At 47.8% G+C, this 19,789-nt stretch overlaps 1 protein-coding gene across 1 annotated transcript; it reads left to right on the top strand.

Annotated features, from left to right (window-relative positions):
• Positions 1 to 15,625: 15,625 nt before the first annotated feature.
• fam210ab (family with sequence similarity 210 member Ab) lies at positions 15,626 to 19,789 on the top strand. Its single transcript, XM_018762783.2, has 4 exons — positions 15,626 to 15,847; positions 16,761 to 17,225; positions 18,307 to 18,418; positions 19,046 to 19,789. The coding sequence occupies exons 2-4, from the start codon at positions 16,792 to 16,794 to the stop codon at positions 19,409 to 19,411; spliced, it is 912 nt and encodes a 303-aa protein (XP_018618299.2). The 5' UTR covers positions 15,626 to 15,847; positions 16,761 to 16,791; the 3' UTR covers positions 19,412 to 19,789.

Genomic DNA, 19,789 nt, shown 5'->3' with positions numbered 1-19,789 from the left:
TTATGCAGCTACTCGTGTGATGATATGGTGGAAAGAAAATTAACTGCGCTTAAGAATCACATGTCTGCATCTAAATGTCTCTTCCTCCTAATGTAATGAATACATTGTATTTTCTATGAAATGTTCATCACTTTGAAGAAAAGCATCTCGTAAATGAATACATGTAAATATAAACGTAATGTGTTCCACCTCCCTGTGCTGGTCTTCAGCCGTAGTGCCATGCGGAGATTTTTTGTTTCTTGCGCACACTGATCCTAACAGTGGAGCACAGAAGGCAGAGAGATAGAACTGGGATACAAATATGTCATCAAATTCCATTTGTTTTCTGCAGAGAAAATCTGCAGCACCTTAATAAAACTATTTCAGACTGCATTAGGAATAAATCAACACATTTGCTCCGCTACTAATAACGGCGCATCTAAGACGAATCCATTACAGTGAGTTCTCATTTAATTTTATTAAAAACCAACCATTTCATCTCACAGCTAAAGTAAGAAGAAGTAATTGAAAAGTTTTTGTTTGACAGATACAGCATTGTTATTTATCGGCCTGGCAATCAAAGTTATTGCCTCCTTCAAACACCATTCAGAGCGTATTATCATAAAACGAAAAAAAAAACTTTAAAATCAAAAGGAAAGGACAAGTCCTTTCTGCCGTGTTCATTTCATTCATAACTTTTATTGTGCTTTAAAAGAACAGCCAGAGCTGAAAAGGGAGTTTTATCAATGGACTCTATTCCACAACAGGCCTATACTGTGTTACTATATATCTCCTTGGCGAAAATACTGTGATGGAGACAATAACCTCATGGTTATAAGTGATAAGAAAAAAGTAAGACAGAAAACGCCATCAGACACACAGTAGAGCTGCTGTGTATGAAGTCTTGGAGGAGGGCAATAAATCTCATGGGTCACGCAGCTCCAGTGTGGGTGCGCCATTGAAATGATGAACTTTCGTTCGCTAGCGCGGTGTCAAAGAGCCTGTTCCCCATCATAATTAATCTTTCATTCAACACCAAGGAACGCTCGTGATGGACGTGTTTCATAAGTGCGGTTTTTAACAGCCGACAGACTGAGAGGCAGGAGCGGTACAGGCTTTACTTAAAACACTTGACTCTTAACTTAATTGACTCAATTAACTGAATGAGGACATGTTTTTCGTCCTCCTCCCTTGGTAGACAGATGACACTTCTGCACAGTTAGACAATTTCAATGAAAGGCAGCCTTCAAACAGCAAACTCTCTGAATACGCCGATATTTCGCAAACTCTGATTGTGTCCAGTTAGCGATCATCTCACCATGGCATGGTGGCACAGTGAGTAGTGCTGCTGCCTCACAGTGTCTGGGTGGTGTGAGAGGATGTGGGTTAAATCCCTGCTCAGTCTGTGTGGAGTTTGCATGTTCTCCCTGTGTTTGTGTGGGTTTCCTCTGGGTGCTCTGGTTTCCTCTCACACTCCAAAGACATGCTGTCCAGGTCCCCCATAGTGTGTGAGTGACATACAGAGAGTGTGTTCCACTGATGTATGGATGAGTGACCCAGTGTCTCTAGCAGTCTAAGTCACCATGGTGAATAAGGTGTTTGTGGGCTGATAACACTACACTCAGTTCATTGGAAGTCACTTTGGAGAAAAGTGTCTGCTAAATAAATACGTATAAAGTCTTTACAGTGCAGGGTTTGTGATGGGCTGGCATCCCATCCAGGGGGGTACAATTCTTAACTTTGCTCCTGGTGCCTCTGGGATAGGCTCCAGAGCACCACCAGCTTGACTTGGAGAACCAGTTAATGATTATTAAATATTTAGTCAGTACTTAGCATCCTTAAATATTCTTTGGTTTGGGCATGGAGCGAAGTGGCCTACATTACTGGACCATAGATTAAGCACCACCATCAGAGAGCATCTACAGGTATTTATACTCCTTTACTTAGCTTTTGAGGGGGTGCAGTGGTGCAGTGGTGCAGTGGGGTTTGGCCTGTGCCTGCTCTCCAGTGGGTCTGGGGTTCAAGTCCTGCTTGGGGTGCCTTGTGATGGACTGGTGTCCTGTCCTGGGTGTGTCCCCTCCCCCTCCAGCCCTGCACCCTGTATTTCTGGGTTAAACTCTGGTTCCACGTGACCCTGCTTGGAACAAGTGGTTTCAGGCAGTGTATGTATGTATGTATGTATGCAGCTTTTCTCCATCGTGGCATACAGCACAAAGCTAGTTACTCTCAGCTCTCAAAAAGCAGTTGTCAGGTATATCAGAAATATATACCCTGTTTTTCATGCAACAGGCTTATGCTTTGGCATTTTTTGGTATTTATTTTACTTGCCAACAGTTGGAACATCAGACACCTTTGCTTTCATGTTATTTCTGCCGGCAGCAGTTGTTTCAAAGGGACAATTTAAGCCCAGCACAGCATAGGCGACCTTGCGCACTGGTACATTTTAATGACTGAAACAATCATAACAAAGTGCAGACGGTAAAAATGATTAATCAAATAAAACCTGTTATCTGTACTGAAATATCCAGCCAATAATTTTTTTAAAGAAACAAATCGGGGCCGTGCAGCTGTGCAGCTTTCGGGTTCGTGAAAACTCATATAAGGACAGCTTGATAAAAATAATGTCAAAACATGAGAAATGTGGTCTTTTCAAATGTCTGAGGCTTTTTTTAAGTGTGTCCCGGTCTTTTTACAATAGCGCTTCGTTCAAAACACGAGAGTCACCTCCGTTAGCTGCTCTAACAGGCTCCCCGAGATTGAAAACTCCGTTTAAAATGAGTAAAAGGGAGTGTTTAAAAAGGGGATAAAAGACACACTACATTCCCCATCTGCTGCAGAAAAGGAGCCGTTTCGTGGCAATGTTTTTCAGTACAAATGGAGGGAAACAGAACATTCACCAGTGAAGCACTTCTTCCAAATGAGAAACACACAGTTCGATAGACAGGCAGTTCTGGGAAAGACTGAAACAATGGTTCTCTTAAACAGAGTAAATGGACATGAGATGACAAAGAAAATATAACAGCATAAAAGAGATATAAATGGATAATAAAGAAGACTTTAAACAATGACTGGAGCACCCATCTCTTTGCTCCATTATTAGGTTTGGGGTTACGGTTAGGGCTGGGGTTAGGGTTGGGGTTAGGGTTAAGGTTGGGGTTAAGGTTAAGGTTAGGGTTAAGGTTAGGGTTAGGGTTGGGTTTGGGGTAGGGCGGGGGTTAGGGTTGGGTTGTGGTTAGGGTTATGGTTGGGGTTAGGTTTGGGGTTAGGGTTTGGTTAGGGTGGAGGTTAGGGTTAGGGTTGGGGTTAGGGTTGGGTTGGGGTTTGGGTGGGTTTTAGGGTTAGGGTTGGGTTGGGGTTAGGATTAGGGTCAGGATGAGGAGAGTTAGGGTTAGGTTTGGGCTTAGGGTTAGGGAGAGGGTCTTCTGACCTGTTAGGGTTAAGGTTAGGGTTAAGGTTGGGTTTGGCTTAGGGTTTGGTTAGGGTGGAGGTTAGGCTTAGGGTTGGGGTTAGGTCTGGGGTTAGGTTTAGGTTTAAGATTAGGGTTAGCGCTATAGTTATTCCTGCAGTTGACATTCAGTCCATGTTTGAAATGCCTCTGTCCGGGGTTTACCCTGCCTCAAACCCTATGCTTTCTGGATAGACTTCAAACCACCTCCAAATTAATTTAGGCGATTTGAGGTATTTCTCCTCCCCAGAACCAGTTTCATGTTGTTTTTCTTTTTGGTCATAAAAAAACACAACGGTAATTCATCACCCTCAGCACAGTTGGAAAAGGAAGAGAAGGACGTCCCAGGAGCCCGTGTCCAACCTCTGTCCTCTTTCCGTCCTCCCTGTGCCCTTTAACATGAGAGCAGCCATCCTTTTGTTCAGCTGTCGCTGCAAAAATACCCCCTCACTGTGGCACTAATGCAGAGACCCTCAAAGCAGAATAAATCTGCCTCTAAAACTGATCGTAATTAAAACCCCCCCCGCGGATGATCCGCTTCACTTAGTCCAGCATGTCCTACACACGTGGCCTTGGTTGTGTCTCGTTTTCTTGTCATGAAAGTATCTGTACAGGCGCGGTTAGTTTGCGTTTGGCTGTGCCGTGACGTCAAAAACAGAGTTCGCTCCTCATATCAGAAATCCTCCCGTTCGAACGTACCTTTCTGTTAAAGTCTGGACAGCCATTGTCTGTGGTCAAGAAAAGTGACATTTACGGTCCATATGTACATACAGGAAGGCAAACGGTATTTTCTCATGCAAACAGACTGACATTTACAGTGAATTACTGCATTAGAGTATTTATCTCGGGAAATAACTTGTTTCCATAATTTAAGGAGGCCGTAATTTTCTTCTGACCTGCATATAATTGCTGACGATGTTTAATGCCTTTATTATTATTTTGTTGCTTTGCTGGTGCTATTATTTAAAACTACAGACAGTTTTACATAGATATACAGAATTAATCCAGAGGGAAAATTGTACAGGATATTACCACACCTATACAAAATTAATTATTGGTGCCGTTATATCAAAAGCATACTGCCAATACAAGAAATATAAACAAAAGTTATATGGGGGGTGTGGTGGCGCAGCAGGTTTGGCCAGTGTCTGCTGTGTGGCAGGGGTTCGACTTCCAGCCCTCCGTGGGGTGCCCTGCTATGGACTGACGTCCTGCCCTGTGTGTCCCCTCCCCCCCACTTGTAGATATTGTGTGTGTTCGAAAGTTATCCTGATTATGTGAAGCAGTTGCAAAAGATTAACTAAAACATATTATTAGTGAAGACTAACCATTCATTTTCAAAAGCTGCCTCTCCGGTGCAGGGTCACGGTGGTCTGGAGCCTATTTCCCTGAAGCACAGGTTTGAGTGAGGGTACAACCTGGACAGGATGCCCATCAGTTGCAGGGTAGCCACGCACACATTCACACGCTGAGCCACCTATGGGAGGCAACACACGGGGCATGCGATGAGCACGCAAACTCCACGCAGACTGAGCTGGATTCAAACCCACAGTCCAGGAGCAGTGAGGCACCAGCGCTACCCGCTGTGCCGCCCCTCTGGATGCTCACCAGTATTTTATGTGTACATTTAGATCACAGCGAGGAATTATTAAAAAACTTAGTTCTGCACCATCATAAAGTGATGTCAGTTTCATACTCGATAAATGTCCAGAAACGGCACAGGCGGGGGAACGAATTGAGATTCTAATCTTAAAGTCTTCAAGGGCCGCAGCCCTTTGTTTTTGCAGCAGCATCGGCGCACCATTAATTCTGTGTGTGTTCCACCTCAGATGAGTTATTTCAGTTCTCAGGATCTGAAATGTCATTAAATTGCGTTTCAAAGCGCAGGGAGACGGGGACAAATGGCGCGGCAAACTTCCGCGCTCAAGGTGACGCTTGGATTTCACGATTCGTTAAAGGAGGAGATGCATCTTAATAAGAGTTTCCTTAACGGTGTGATTTTAACTTGGAGATCACAGGTTCGGTTCGACCTGGTCGCAGGGACCCTTCCTGTCAAAGCAGCAGTATGTCGTCAGGGGCAAAAGAGGTGTGTGTGTGTGTGTGTGTGTGTGTGTGTGTGTGTACTGTTGCGGGTTCGACATGTCCGGCTGTGTGCGTGTGTTGGGTCAGTCATTGCCTAGCGGAAGAAGCTGCTGCCTTTGGCTCCAAAAGTTGCAGATTTCAGTCCATCCTCCTGTGGTGTCCTTCATCAAGGTACTTACCCCGAATTACTCCAGTAAAATGACCCAGCTGTATAAACAGGCAAATTATTGTAAGTAGCTTAACGCCGTAAGTCACTTTGGAGAAAAGCGCCGGACGAATGAAGTAATGGAAGTATCCTGCGGACTCCGCTCACCTCCCACTGCTTCTCATGATCGTTCTCGCGCTGCGAGCTACGAGGAGATTATCCAGCAAGCGTCTTCGGCAATCTGTGGTGTTTTTTTTTCTCCGTCTTTCACGCCGTTTCCAAAAATGGTGCACAACTTTTGCAGAAATCGAACCGGGAATGTGACCCCGTGGCGCTCGCAGCAAATGAGCGGCGACTCACCGGCTGCGGTCGCTTTGGTTCGGCTGGGTTTGTACAGCGCCGATCCCGACGGGCTTCCTCCGAGCGCTTCTCAGACAACGAGCGCGGAGGCCCAGGCCACGGGTAGCGTTAGGAAGGAAAACAGCGGTACGCCGGTAAAAACGAGCGCGGACGGAAAACGCTGGAAGGCGGCAGAGGAAAGAGGAAACTAGAAAAATCCTAAGAGGTAAGGAGGAATTTCATATACCCCTTATTGTCGGGAGGGAGGACTTCGGCGAGTTAGACAACGGCGAGTAGAGTGCTGCGGAAGCAAGGAGGGAGCGTCAGGCCTGTCGGCGCTTCCAAGGGCACCGTACGCTAACGGAGCGTGAGGATCGAAGGCGGACACCGGAAGACCCCCGCAACCCACCTGTCGGCAAGGCTTTGGATCCCTGGGCTTCCGTGGGCTGGTGGGTATTGACGGCCAGGGCCAGCGGGATGGAGGATGGAGGATGGAGGCAGAAGGAGGTTTTCGCGTGTGCTCTAAGGTATAAACCACATTCCTGAGAAATAAAGGAGAACGAGAGACTGGCATCCAGTAGCTGGGGTCGAGTAACTGGAAGGGTGACGACAACAACAACCAGATGCACTTTGCAGTTCAAACATTAAGAAATAAGCAATTATTAATTTTTTCATTGTTTTGATCAATAATCATAATAAGAAATTATTATTATTATTACTATTATCGGAAACAAACTTGAAATGTAAAACAGAAACAATTCCATGAAAATGTTGAATGCGTCTGAGGAGCCGAAATCCCGTGCAATTTATGCAGCTTTATTCTGATTGGCAGTTTCCCGAATCCCGCGCTTCACCGTAGCTTCGCTCCGGCTGAAAGTTGCGTGTTACTTTTCGTTCGAATTTCCAGCAAACAAAGCGGTTGCTAATGATAATTAGGCTTCCCAGATTGCCGCAAATGATCTAAAGACAATTCGACGCGCGTCACCATCCACAGCTACAGGAATCGGACGAGGCTCCTTCTCCCCGATGGCAATTTTTTTGCCAAATGATACCTTAGGATAATAGCACTGATTATGTGCAGGGGAATTAGCATGACAAGTCTGAGAATTATATCGCTGAGAGAAAGTACATTTGAAACAATGACCCTAGAATCAAAGCAAGAAGTTCACGTGCGTGCAGTAAACATCTGCTTCGCCGGGACTAAGTTCGGCAGCGAAGTCGGCCGACGCGGCACGACCACGCGGACAAACTCAACCGTGCGCTCCGAGCTGTTGCTCCGGTACCGAACCGCTGCCGTCACCCCATCGGGGGGCATCTCCACCGCCGCGGCGATCCCCGAAGATCCCTCCCCCGCATGCGGACACCCGTCCGGAATATCTCCTCCTGAGAAGCCATCGCAAAAGACCTTTCGTTCCGACTCGGGAACCGTTCGCAAAGCGGAAAGATAATAGCGCACTTATGAAGGGTTCGTTTTCAAAGCCAGCGTGCTGGAATTTCATTTACGGCCCGCACTTATATAACTCATGTTTTATGTAATGCATTGAAGCTATTTGTATTATTAACCATGTAAGAGCTGTTGAATTATGCAATAAGAGATAGATAGATAGATAGATAGATAGATAGATAGATAGATAGATAGATAGATAGATAGATGCACTGCTGAGACAGCTGGTGGTGTAGTGGTTAGAGCTGCTGTCTAACTACGGTCGCAGGTTCAAATCCCACCTCCAGCTGTAGTACCCATGAGCAAGGTACTTACCCTAAATTGTTCCGGTAAAAATTACCGAGCTGTATAAATGGCTACATAACTGTAGGTGGACCAACAGTCTAAGCTGCTTTGGAGAAAAGCGTCAGACAAATGTAGATACATAAATAAAGTAGAACTGCTTTGCGAGAGCGCACACCTACCCAGCAGGCACTTTTCCCTGGTCTTTGACTGTGACAGAGTGCGGTAAAACTGTTGAGTGAAAAAGTAATGCCTCGCAAAAGACCACAAGGAAAAAGAGGCAGACGCTGATTTATTTTCCCTTCAGAAAGCAGAGGGAATGAGACAAGAAGTTCAAGGTGCATGACTCATCCTTGGATGTGTGTTGCATCATCTTGCATCAACTAGATGTGCCCTCCGAAGCATAGAACCCATAACCACTTCGAGTGGAAGCCAGCTTGGCTCTGACCCTGAGTTTGATGGCTGTTGCAGATGTCAGTAAGGGTTGTATTAACACTCTTTGGATTGTCTATGCTCACAAATTGTGCGTGTTGTTTTTTTCCAGTAATTTTGCGTGTCAAAAATGGGAAGGAGTTCAGACCACTGCTATTTATGGCTCCACATCGAATTTTTCATTTTCCCAAAAAGGAACAGTTAATATCAGTTATCGGTTTTTGATTATTAAAACTCACTGAGCACCTAATGTGGCACAGCAGGTAGCACTGGTGCCTCACAGATCCTGGGCTGTGGGTTCAGATCCAGCTCAGTCTATGTGGTTGTTTGAATGATCTTCCTTTGTTTGTGTGTGTGTGTTTCCAACAAGTGCTCTGGTTACCTCCCACAGTCCAAAGATGTGAAGTGTTCACTCTACATGTAATGTGTGTGATGAGCCTGTGATGGACTGGCATCCCACTGAAGGTATACCCTGCCTGGAACCATCTACCTCCAGGCTAGGCTGTGACCCTGCATCGGACAGGCAGTTATTGACACTGGATGGTAAAATACTCACTTACATCAAACATTTACGCTGCAGCAAAGGTATGACTTTTAGACACTTGAACCTAAGATGACAGGAGGAAAACAAGAGCTGATTTAACCACTAATAAAGATTACCGTTACGAAGACATTACAGATTGGTAGCTCTCCAGAGCCATTAATATTACGCACGCATTGTCTGAAACCGCTTGTCCCAAGTGGGGTCGCGGTGAGCCAAAGCCTAACCCGGCAACGCAACACAGGGTGCAGGGCCGGAGGGGGAGGGGACACACCCAGGACGGGACGCCGGTCTGTCACAAGGCACCCCAAGTGGGACTCGAACCCCAGCCCCACTGTCCTGAGAGCAGGACCCAGGCAAACCCACTGTGCCACCGCACCCCATCCATTAATATTAATGTCTCCGTTAATAACATCAACATTTGCAGTGTTTACCCTTTGGGCTGCATAGTGCCCCATTCAGCTCTGCATCCGATGAACCCCTTTCTCTGGCTTCACAGTGGAATTAAGGGACACGTCACCTCCGCTTCCAGAAGTGTCCCTAAAACTCCGATGGCCGTTGAGCGCCGCCAACAAACGGAATGTGAAATGAGCCACCCGACGCTGACGAGCAGCCCCATCTTTCATCAGACAAAAGCAAGACTGAGACCCCAGGGATCCCGTCGATCGCTGCTGTTTTCTTGTTGTTCCGTGAAAAAGGAGAAGTTCGGAGGCTGTTTCCGCAAGGCGGCGGAGAGCCCCCCCTCCCCCCAGCCACCCCGCCTCGGTTCCACCGAACTGCACTAAGTACATTGCACCCTTCCTTTGAATTTAATGAAACCGGGAGCTCTTCGAGGGCCCTTCTTAATCCGTCCGTGCCACATACCCAGCCAATTACACGAGGGACCTTCAAGGGGACTTCTGGGGAAAAGTGTCCACTAAATGAATAGTAGCTATGTGTTCAAAGACTGTTGTTTAAACTCGTCTCATTGACACCTTCATCCAGAGCGACTTACGGTGTTGGCTTCGTACACTGAGATATTTACGTTGATTTTACCCCTTTATACAACTGGGCAATTCAGGGTAAGCACCTCGATCAAGGATACTGCAGCAGTAGGTGGGATTCGCACCCAGAAAGGCAACCTCGACACTGCCCGTTGCCAAAGAAGCCTGTAACTTAAAACACTGAAAGTGCATTATTTCAAGAGTAAAACTCTTTTTCTAAAAAGAGCAATTTTTATTTTAAAAAAAAAAAAAAAAAGTAGCATTTCTGAGTTTTCTCTTACTTCGAATGACTCAGACTGAAATTGCAGGTAATCATTAAGGAAGTGGAATATTGACGTTGTAAGATTCACATACTGTACATACTGTATATTAAAAGACTCCAGCATGGAAACAACACGGCACAAAATAAAAGACCAAAAATGGTATTATTTGAGCGTGAAAATCTCTGCGAAATAACTCGCATTAGCAGCGTCCCTACAAATTGCACCTTACGAAGTGAGTGGCGTTTGATTACCCAAGATGCAACATTTCATAAGTCCAATCTTATGCAGAATGTTTGCAATTTTTCCACAGACACATTAAAGAGGAGGAGTGAGCGTCGTCCACGACCGCGCTCCCTCCGCCGCTCCCCGCAAAGCCCATCGGTGACCCCTCCGCAGGGATGTACTTTGCTCAAAGGTACGTCACTGAACAGCTGGAAACATTATAATCAAAATGAACCCTATTCAAAAAGTATGTAAAGAAATCTGTGCCCACACTGCTACGCACAGTACGCTTGTGCAGGACGCCGAATACCTGCTGGAAGCGCTTTCTTACCGGATTGAAAAGGGGCTTCGACCCCTCGATGTGCGGGGGAGCACCTGTCGAAGAAAGCGATGCCTCGCAGCAGCAAAGCTCATAGCCCTTATACGGAGACGGACACACGCCTCCGTTTAGAGCACGCTGGACTCACCATGAGCACCAGGATCTTCCTCCGCACCAACCGTGGCCTGAGCTGCGCAGAAGTCATGGCGTCATAAGAAAGCAGATGTTTGTACCTTGTTCACATCACCCATCCAGCCATCCTTCCACCGTCAATAGCTATGTGTGCAGCGCAGGGTCGCAGTGGTCCGGAGCCTATCCCAGGAGCGCGGTACCCTTGATGCGATCAAATCCGGGTTTTATCAAACCGTTGAAAAGACGGTTAGTAACGTGTCGGAACACTGACGCCCCACTAACCAATACAGTAACCACTCAATTTCTACGCAACAGCAATAACTACAACGAGATGTTTTCACCAGCATTTTGGATGCACGACACAATGACTCTTCCATTTACCACACTGTGACTCACGGCATTTCGCAAGACTACGCAAGGTTTTGCTTACGGGCAAAGCAGCAACTTTCAAGAAAAAAATCCAGAGCTTTGCTCTTCTCCGAAACAATCCAAGCGCAGTCGTTGTTCATAGACGGCACTTAAATGGGGAAAAAATTACAGGGGTCCATGGAGAATGTTCTCTAAGACACTGAGAACTGGCACATAGTGAAAAGAAAAATTAATAAAGGGGATTCTAGTAGAAGGGAGGGTGGTGGCGCAGCGGGTTTGGCCAGGTCCTGCTCTCTGGTGGGTCTGGGGTTCGAGTCCCACGTGGGGTGCCTTGTGATGGACTGGTGTCCTGTCCTGGGTGTGTCCCCTCCCCCTCCAGCCTTGCGCCCTGTGTTGCCGGGTTAGGCTCCGGTTTGCTGTGACCACGCTTGGGAAGAGTGGTGTGTGTGTGTGTGTGTGTGTGTGTGATATATTCTAGTAGAAAAAAAACTGGTAGGAGTACAAAAGTGTACAGAGCACAGGGAATCAAAGGGTTAAGTCACTGGTGTTACCCTCCCAACCCCAATAATCAATAATAATCAATATGTCTGTTCCAGTATAACAAAGTGCTTTGAAATGAGCCTCCAAGAGGACAAGGGGTGGGGAGGAGGGTTCCAAATGCAGCAAGGTGTGGAGGGCCTGGGGGAGTGGAGCTTGACCCTGGAGGGGAGGTTGTCTCTCTGCAGGACTCGTGTCGTTTCTTCTCCCTGCTTCAGTGTCAACCTGGATTTTCACCGCGTTTTCGGTACGGGACACCGCGGTGAAACACAGCAGCTGGATGAATCCTTCTGTTAAAATGAGCGGAACGAATGCGAAGCCACGATGCTGTTTTTCTCGCTCACCTGGAGAAATGAAGGCCTGGATGAATACATATTTATACTGTAATGGGCAGAAATGACCAACAAACCTCAGCATTTGCTGGGACCGGACCGGGAAGCAGCTGTGTTTTCATACTTCGGTACCGCGTCAAGGGGAAGGGAGGACAGCTGAGCGGAACCGCGGCGTCTCATTCGCTCTTTCGAAGCGGCCGCGGTCGCCCTGACCTGCGGACCTCCCGCTTTCCCAGCGCCGACGACGTCTCCGCAGGCTTTGCGCGCCGCACGCGGACCCTCCGGGTCGGGCCCGGAAGAAGAAGAACAAGAAGAAGGACCGTAAGAGACCCGAGCGAGGACGCCTACGGACGCCGTGTTTCCAGCACGTGACCCACGTGCCGGAGGCCTTTAAAGGCAACAATCCCCAGTCTCCCCAGGCGGTCGCTATGTAAATCTCCCCGGGCCCAGCTATTTACCCAAGTCTGTAAAATGTCAGAGCCCCGCTGGCCCCCCGCTAGTCCACCAACCGGACCACGTGCCTGTCGGTCGCACGGCACCGACGCCGCGACCGGGCCGACAGAGCAAGATTCGCAAGCTCCGGAAGGCGAGAGAGGAACCTCTCCGTCGATGCAGCATAATCGCAGCGATTAAAGCTCGTCTTTCGATCATTATCGGTGTGCGCTTGTCCAGCGGGGGGCCGTCGTGACCCGCGGTCCATCCCGGAAGCATAGAGCGCGAGGCCCGGTACATGCACCCCCGAGCGGGACATCGGTGCATCGCAGCAAACCCCTCGGGTGAGTTCAATTTGTGCTCCACGAGCCCCGCGAGAGTCCGGCAGACGCGGCGGAACCCGGCCGGAACCGTTTCATCCGAGGACATCGGATGATTAATCCATAAACGGAATAGGCGCCGTGTCCATGCTGGCGTGTCCTCCCAGGCTGAAGCACCAAACAGACGATCGACGTCTGCGCGCTCCGCGTAGGCCCCAGCCGCGGCCGTCATCTCCGGCGGTTAGTCCTGCTCGTCCCCCGGGGCGTCGGCGAGGCGGGCGAGGAGGGCGAGGCCGGGTGGGTGGCGTACGTGCGTCGCGTTCGCGCAGCAGGACGTCCCTTTGGAACGTCCCAAATGCCGGTTGGGCGCGGCGGCGGAGCTCAGGGTACGAGCCTCCCGTGGATGGGTCCCCTTTAACTCCCAGAGCAGAAAGGGGGTCTAACAAAAAAAGACTCACTGAGAGTCACCCTCTCTTCACCTCATATCTCCATGACTGGGGATTATGAAATGTATAAAAAAGCATAACTGCCTATTTATTTCATTGTCCTCTATCAAAATATGGAATGAAATATTTATTTTTCTGTACATCAGTCCTCGCCAGAGACTTGAGGTGCGTCATTAGTGCCGTTGAATCAACTCAGCGAAAAATAAAAATGGCACAAACCATTAAAAATGTATAACGATGATGTGTTTGTACACACCCTTAACTGCACTGACACGGGAGGCTAAGAAGAGGCAAGTGAGGATTAACACTGTCTGGTGTCGCCTGGACCTCCATGGCGGAGCGAGCGCGCCCCCTACTGACACAACTGGGTATTTCATGGTAAAATAAGGGGAAAAAGGCTGCAGGGTGTGTGTGTGTGTGTTCACTTAATGGACTACTCATTATAGAAATCATTTTCAATATTTCTTTAATGTTACTAAATAAAGTTAAAAACCAAGAAAAAAATACAAAGCACTATTAAATATTATGCAAATGATTGTAATTGTTTTCAAAATGCTATTAAATGCCATATACAGCACACCATTAGGGTATAGATTTCAAGCCTAACCTGCCAACACAGGGCGGAGGGCTGGAGGGGGAGGGGACACACCCAGGAGGGGATGCCAGTCCATCACAAGGCACCCCAAGCGGGACTCAAACCCCAGACCTACCAGAGAGCAAGACCCGGTCAAACCCACTGCACCACCGCACCCCCCCCAAGAAAGCAAAATACTTTAATCATGACAACCCAAACAAGAAAAAAATGGTCAAATGAAGGAAAACACACACACTTTCAGAACCGCTTGTCCCATACAGGGTCACGGGGAACCGGAGCCCACCCGGCAACACAGGGCGTAAGGCCGGAGGGGGAGGGGACACACCCAGGACGGGACGCCAGTCCGTCGCAAGGCACCCCAAGCGGGACTTGAACCCCAGACCCACTGGACAGCAGGACTGTGGTCCAACCCACTGTGCCACCGCACCCCCCTGAAGGAAAACAATATAACTGAACTTCAGATACACTTATTGTGATACCGAAACGATGAATCAAACCAACCAACATCAACAACCACTTGTCCCAAGGAGGGTCGCAGCAAACTGGAGACTAACCTGGAAACAGGGGGCACAGGACGGGACGCCAGCCTGTTGCAGGGCACCCCAAGCAGGGCTCGAACCCCAGACCCGCCACACAGCGAGCACAGGCCAAACCCACCGCACCACTACGCCCCCCTGAAATGATGGAGCCCTCTCTATAATAACTCATATTCACACAGCTTGACTCCAGCTTACATACTACAGTCATACTGATGTTCCTTGGTCGCTCTGCCTTATTCAGACAGTGTGACTTTCACAAAGTATTTTTTACATCTTAGTTCTTCATGTCACTGATTTCACCTTAATACCTTTGAAGCACAAACAATTCGCTGTTATCCAAGAGTATCGCCGTAGATACAATTAGACATGTGGACATAAATATCTTGAGCAATCATGAGAACCACAGCTACCCCTGGCATCCAAGATTTAGGCAAAAAATGCAGCTCGTGTCCGTACCGATTGCAACAATTAAGTCTGCGTTCAAAAGTAATAATATCTTCATTTCAAAGAGCCGGTTGCCTAAATATGGACCGAATACAGATTTTCACTGCTCTTCTCCATCCTTCTGCCACCTGTGACACTGCGAACAAGTCAGTGGCTTTGGGACCTTAAGTTGCAGGGGTCAGAGGTCACCTCAAGAATCCATAATGTGGGCTGGAGACCACATGCAAGTGGAATGAAAAAGTCCTGTTCGCCAGATCGGTCGCGCCGCCATTCCGAATGATCGACCTCTCATGGCAGAATTGATCTCGTTCTTTATGACACCGGAGCCCTTTGTACATGTGGAGTGAAGACAAGTCAAAGGATGGAGGGTTTCCCTCTTTGTTGAAAAGGTTTAGCACTTTAGAAACCATGTGCAGCACAATTACAATAGAACTGAAACTAAATACAAACATATCACTCTGAGACATGTATTCATCAGTAACAACTTGTGCAGTATAGGGTCCCAGTGGTCTGCCACCTATCCTGGAAGTACAGACCATGATGCGGGATATGCCAGCCAATCACAGGACAATCTATCTCTCTCTCTCTCTCTCTCTCACACACACACACACACACACACACACACACACACACACACACAGATCAGAACTGTCTGTTACCAGTTCTACCGCTGCGCCACCTTGCCTTCAATAATGTCTGACTATCTTAAATGCGTACATTTAACCCCAGTGGTTTTATAATAATATTTCTATTTCCAAATTTCAAATACCGAAATCATTTACGTTTTGGATAAATATCAAAACTATTCAGGGTCAAACGACTCGAAAGAGGTGAAACACAACAACACACACAATCCGTGTGCTGTGCGCTACTTCCTATTCTCCTATCGGGAACGAGCGCGCCTCTGGTGAATTATGGGAAGAGTAGTTTTAGCATGAACAACGTGGCGGCAGCTTTAATATAGTCATGGCGGTGAACGTACTACAATTCCCGGTTACTTTCGCGCGCCACGCTAACATGTGGAAGGAATGCCCTCTCAGCCGAAGTTGTCCGAATGACAGAAGGGTCATTCCTAAGCGTTTTGTTCTAGCCTGGTGGTATTTATTCTACCGTACGAGCACTGGGTTAAAACGTTTGGTTTGATGTATGTAGCGTTTACGGCTGGCGCGTATTATTATGGACAGCGACGCCACGCACGGGAGGTAAACTTTTGTTAAGCCTTAAGGTGAGATTTGATTACTTTTTTTCTTAGTTTTTTTTGGCACTGGTCGAACTGGCTGGTCATCCGGTAGGACTGAGTTCACAAGTCTGGGCCTTAAAACGCGCCATATCTCGTTACCGTCCCCCTCTGTCCACCGTGTGCAGGCAGGACACAAGGTGAGGGACAGGAGGAGGAGGAGTGGGGACATTCTGTGTTTTGCCTCCTCAAGCACAGACAAACTTGGTTGGTCGTAGTTTCTTGTCTCAGTCAGTGGCAACTGCCTGTTAAACTGCGAGCCTTTCACACCGAACACACTAACTATAATTTTTATATGCAACCTGGCACCGCGTGTACAGAATTTTGACACAAAATGTGAACGTTTCCTTCGTTAATTACTGTCTCTGTCTCTGAAATGTAAAAGAGGCCGACGTACAATATTTTAAATTATTGTCAACTTGTTTCTGCAATCTTAAATGCGCAATGTACGTATTTATGTTTCAATAAAGAATAATCACGCTTTCCTCCCTTTCTTTCGGCCACGCACGCAGCACGTGCACGACCACGGACGACACGACGACGCAGCCTTTTAACTGCCTCTGACGTCACGCGCTCCCGATAGTTTTCGCGCCGCTTGTGGCTTTTTTCTTGTCCGTGTTGATTTTTGTTACCCTTCCCCCGTGTTTATTCCTTTAACAGTTTGTTTCCACCACATACACAGTACTTGCTAGGGTCCCGTGCACGCATACGGTACTAACGGCGAAGCGCGCGCAGCTCTTCCGGTGTCGCGCGCACCCCGCTCCTTGGCTTTTACCGCGTTTCACCTGGTCCCGTATGAGCCAATCACTGGGGGGGGGATGCGTAATCTATTTATTACAAGTTCCGTTTTTTTTTTTTATTTTTAAAAAAAAAAAAACAACCACTATGGGTTCTTTCACAGGATCTGTGAGCGGCGCCGACTGACCGTAGAGATGCTCCGTTTCCTATCCCAGAAGGCCTTGCTGCGGATGGCCGCCGTCCGCTCGGCTCTCGGCGGCCTCGCTTCCCTCGATACGGTGCCGGGAGCGCGAGTTGCGACGGGACGGAAACCCGGCGTGTGCTGGGTGAGCTCATCGGTGGCGCTCAGGGCTACGGGACCGACCGGTCCCCCCCCGAAGGACGAGGCCCCCCTTAGCCCTCCCCGCAGCCTGGCCGGGGCCGACCCCCAGCGTGGCGCAGCGCCGCAGGAACCTGGACCTGGCTCTGCCCTGGAGGATCCTGCAGACCACGACCCTCTCCAGGACAAGTCCATGGGCCTCTTTCAGAGGTTCAAGAAGACCTTCAAACAGTACGGGAAAGTGATGATACCAGTGCATCTGGTGACGTCCACTGTGTGGTTTGGCACTTTCTACTACAGCGCCATGAAGTAAGACGTGTGCCTTCCGTGCTCTTTCAATGTGGTAGCATCTGAAAACTTCAGTTGGGCCCCAACGATGGATGAATGGATGGATGGATGGATACAGCCAGTAGATTGATGGAAAGTCGATAGGTGGATGGAGAGATGGATGGTCTGATGGGTAGATGTATAGGTATAGCGGATGGATGGATGGATGGATGGATGGATAAAAACCGAACCAGGCTGCTGCATCATACATCCAACACACCCAGTAGTAGGAGAAGGTGCAGAGTGGAAAATCCCCAGAGACCAGAGTGTGGATGATGTTTCTCGCTGCCAGGGCACACGGGTATATGCCAGGAGCAATAGGTGCAGCACCCTGGGTGTAGATTTGTACCCCAGCCGGGATATGTTCTGTTGCGCACGTAAAGCTTGTATTTCTATGTCTGTGGAGCAGGGTTTAAACCAGCTGCCAACCACAAAGTGACCGCACATATAGGAGGTGCACCTCAACAGGTGGGTGCTGATGTGGAAAAAACAGGGTTTATATTCATCTGACAGTTTTCTCCAGAGTGACTTAGAATTCTAAGGTACCTACAATTACTTACCCATTTATACAGCTGGACAATTTTGGGTAAGTACCTTGCTCAAGGGTTCTACAGGTGGAGGTGGGATTTGAACCTGCAACCATTCGGGCCAAAGGCATCAGCTTTAATCACTACACTGCCATCTGCCCCAGTTCTAGCCACATGCCAGGATCCAGCAGACCCCCGTAGACCCTGCAGCCCTCTGAAAGACACTCGAACCCCAGTGCTGATCACTCCTCCGAAAGGCCGTTTTTTCCTAAAGCTCCTCCAACCCCACAATGTGTTTGAAACCGCTTCCTATTGGTGGAGATCCCAATCAAACCTGGGTGACCCATTATAATTTTTTTTATAAAGTCGTTAGAAAACACATTTTCAGGCGCATGGGTGCTGTTCTCATACTTCTGAATAATTCTGGACGTGTTTAATCTGCTGCAGTCAGGATTCACCACGGTGTTTGGGCGCACGGGTGTGTGTGGTTGGATTTTTTTTTTGTTTACCGGCTTTGTCTTTGTCACGTTCTGTAGGGGCGTAAATGTCGTTCCCTTTCTGGAGTTCATCGGACTTCCGGAGAAGATTGTTAATATCCTGAAGAACTCTCAGGGCGGCAATGCACTCACCGCCTATGCCATGTACAAAGTAAGTGTATTCGAAGCGTCTGAATACTCATTGAACAGCATTAACTTTTTTTTAAATTGGTTTCGCTCAGCTAACAAACACAGCTGGACACTTGTTCATGATTCCAAAGTCGCTTTCACATCTAACTCAAGAAAAGGTAAATAGTACTGACATCCCTCAGTTTATTCACTAGTGAGGTTCTGTAAAAGTCTGGGATACAGCTGTGATACATGTTATTTTAAATATTTCAACTTTGGTCTACTTATAAATGACTGAAAATACAACTACATTGTCTCCAAGAACTCTTATTGGGTGCCATTTGTACCCTGTTTTGTAAAAAAAACGTGTAATGTTTCTCACCTTGGTATTGATCATCAGCACTGAAGAACACTGTGGAAGTGAGTCGGATTCATCACTTCTGTTTGATTTGGGTGTTTTTTTACTTCCAGCTGTTGGCTAGATGTGTAAAGACAAAAATTTTCAAGAACATGACAGTAAATAATAGAAACTGGAAAAAAAAGTTCATATCTTGGAATATTCATAAGTCAAATGTTTGTAACATGAGGAACCACTTGGTCATTCATGTGTTGTGTCACACTAGGGACGTTAGATCATTGAATTAACGGAACGCAACTTTTTTCCTTTGAGATTGCAACGCCTGCCAGGTACACTGTGACCTTGGGTGGAACGTCGTGGACGGTGAAATACCTGCGCAAGCACGGCTACTTGTCTACACCCCCTCCGGTGAAGGACTACATCCACGACAAGATGGAGGAGACCCGAGAAAGGATTTCCGAGAAGATGGAGGAGACCAGAGAGAGGATTTCCGAGAAGATGGAGGAGACGAAGGAAAGGTTCGTGGAGAAGGTGGAGGAGACGAAGGAACGGTTCTCAGGAAGAATGGAAGAGACCAGAGAGCGGCTTGCGGACAAGGTGGAGGAAACCAAGGACAAGATTTCGGGGAAACTGCAAGAAACCAAGGACAAGGTTTCCTTCCGGAAGAAGGCCGAGTAGAAGCGTTTGTGCTGAACTTGGACTGTGGTTCTGGTGGATCAGACGGTCGACTGAACGCTCCTGCATGTGATGCGACTAACGTGAATTTGAAGCCTAACCATTTCACGTGGACGTCCCCGGAGGGCTTCTGCTGTTGGACCCTAGAGGGTGGATCTGGGCCTGAAAATAAATGTTCTGCTGTGTGAATGGGTGGAACTGTAAGTAATGAGACCGAGGTACAAATAATAAAAGCAGGGTCTCCGGGAATGTATTTCCGGCGTTCGTGCATTTGCCCGAAGTCCGCGTGACCGCACTGGTTCGCTGCTGTACCTGGAATCGGAATTGAATGTTTGTCGGTATAAAGATTTGTTTACAAATACTAAAATGATCTTTTCATTA

Source organism: Scleropages formosus, chromosome 18 (genome assembly GCF_900964775.1).
Source record: "Scleropages formosus chromosome 18, fSclFor1.1, whole genome shotgun sequence".
Classification (NCBI taxonomy): domain Eukaryota; kingdom Metazoa; phylum Chordata; class Actinopteri; order Osteoglossiformes; family Osteoglossidae; genus Scleropages; species Scleropages formosus.
The sequence above is the reverse complement of the archived record's forward strand: the minus strand, read 5'-3'. Positions and strand labels throughout refer to the sequence as shown.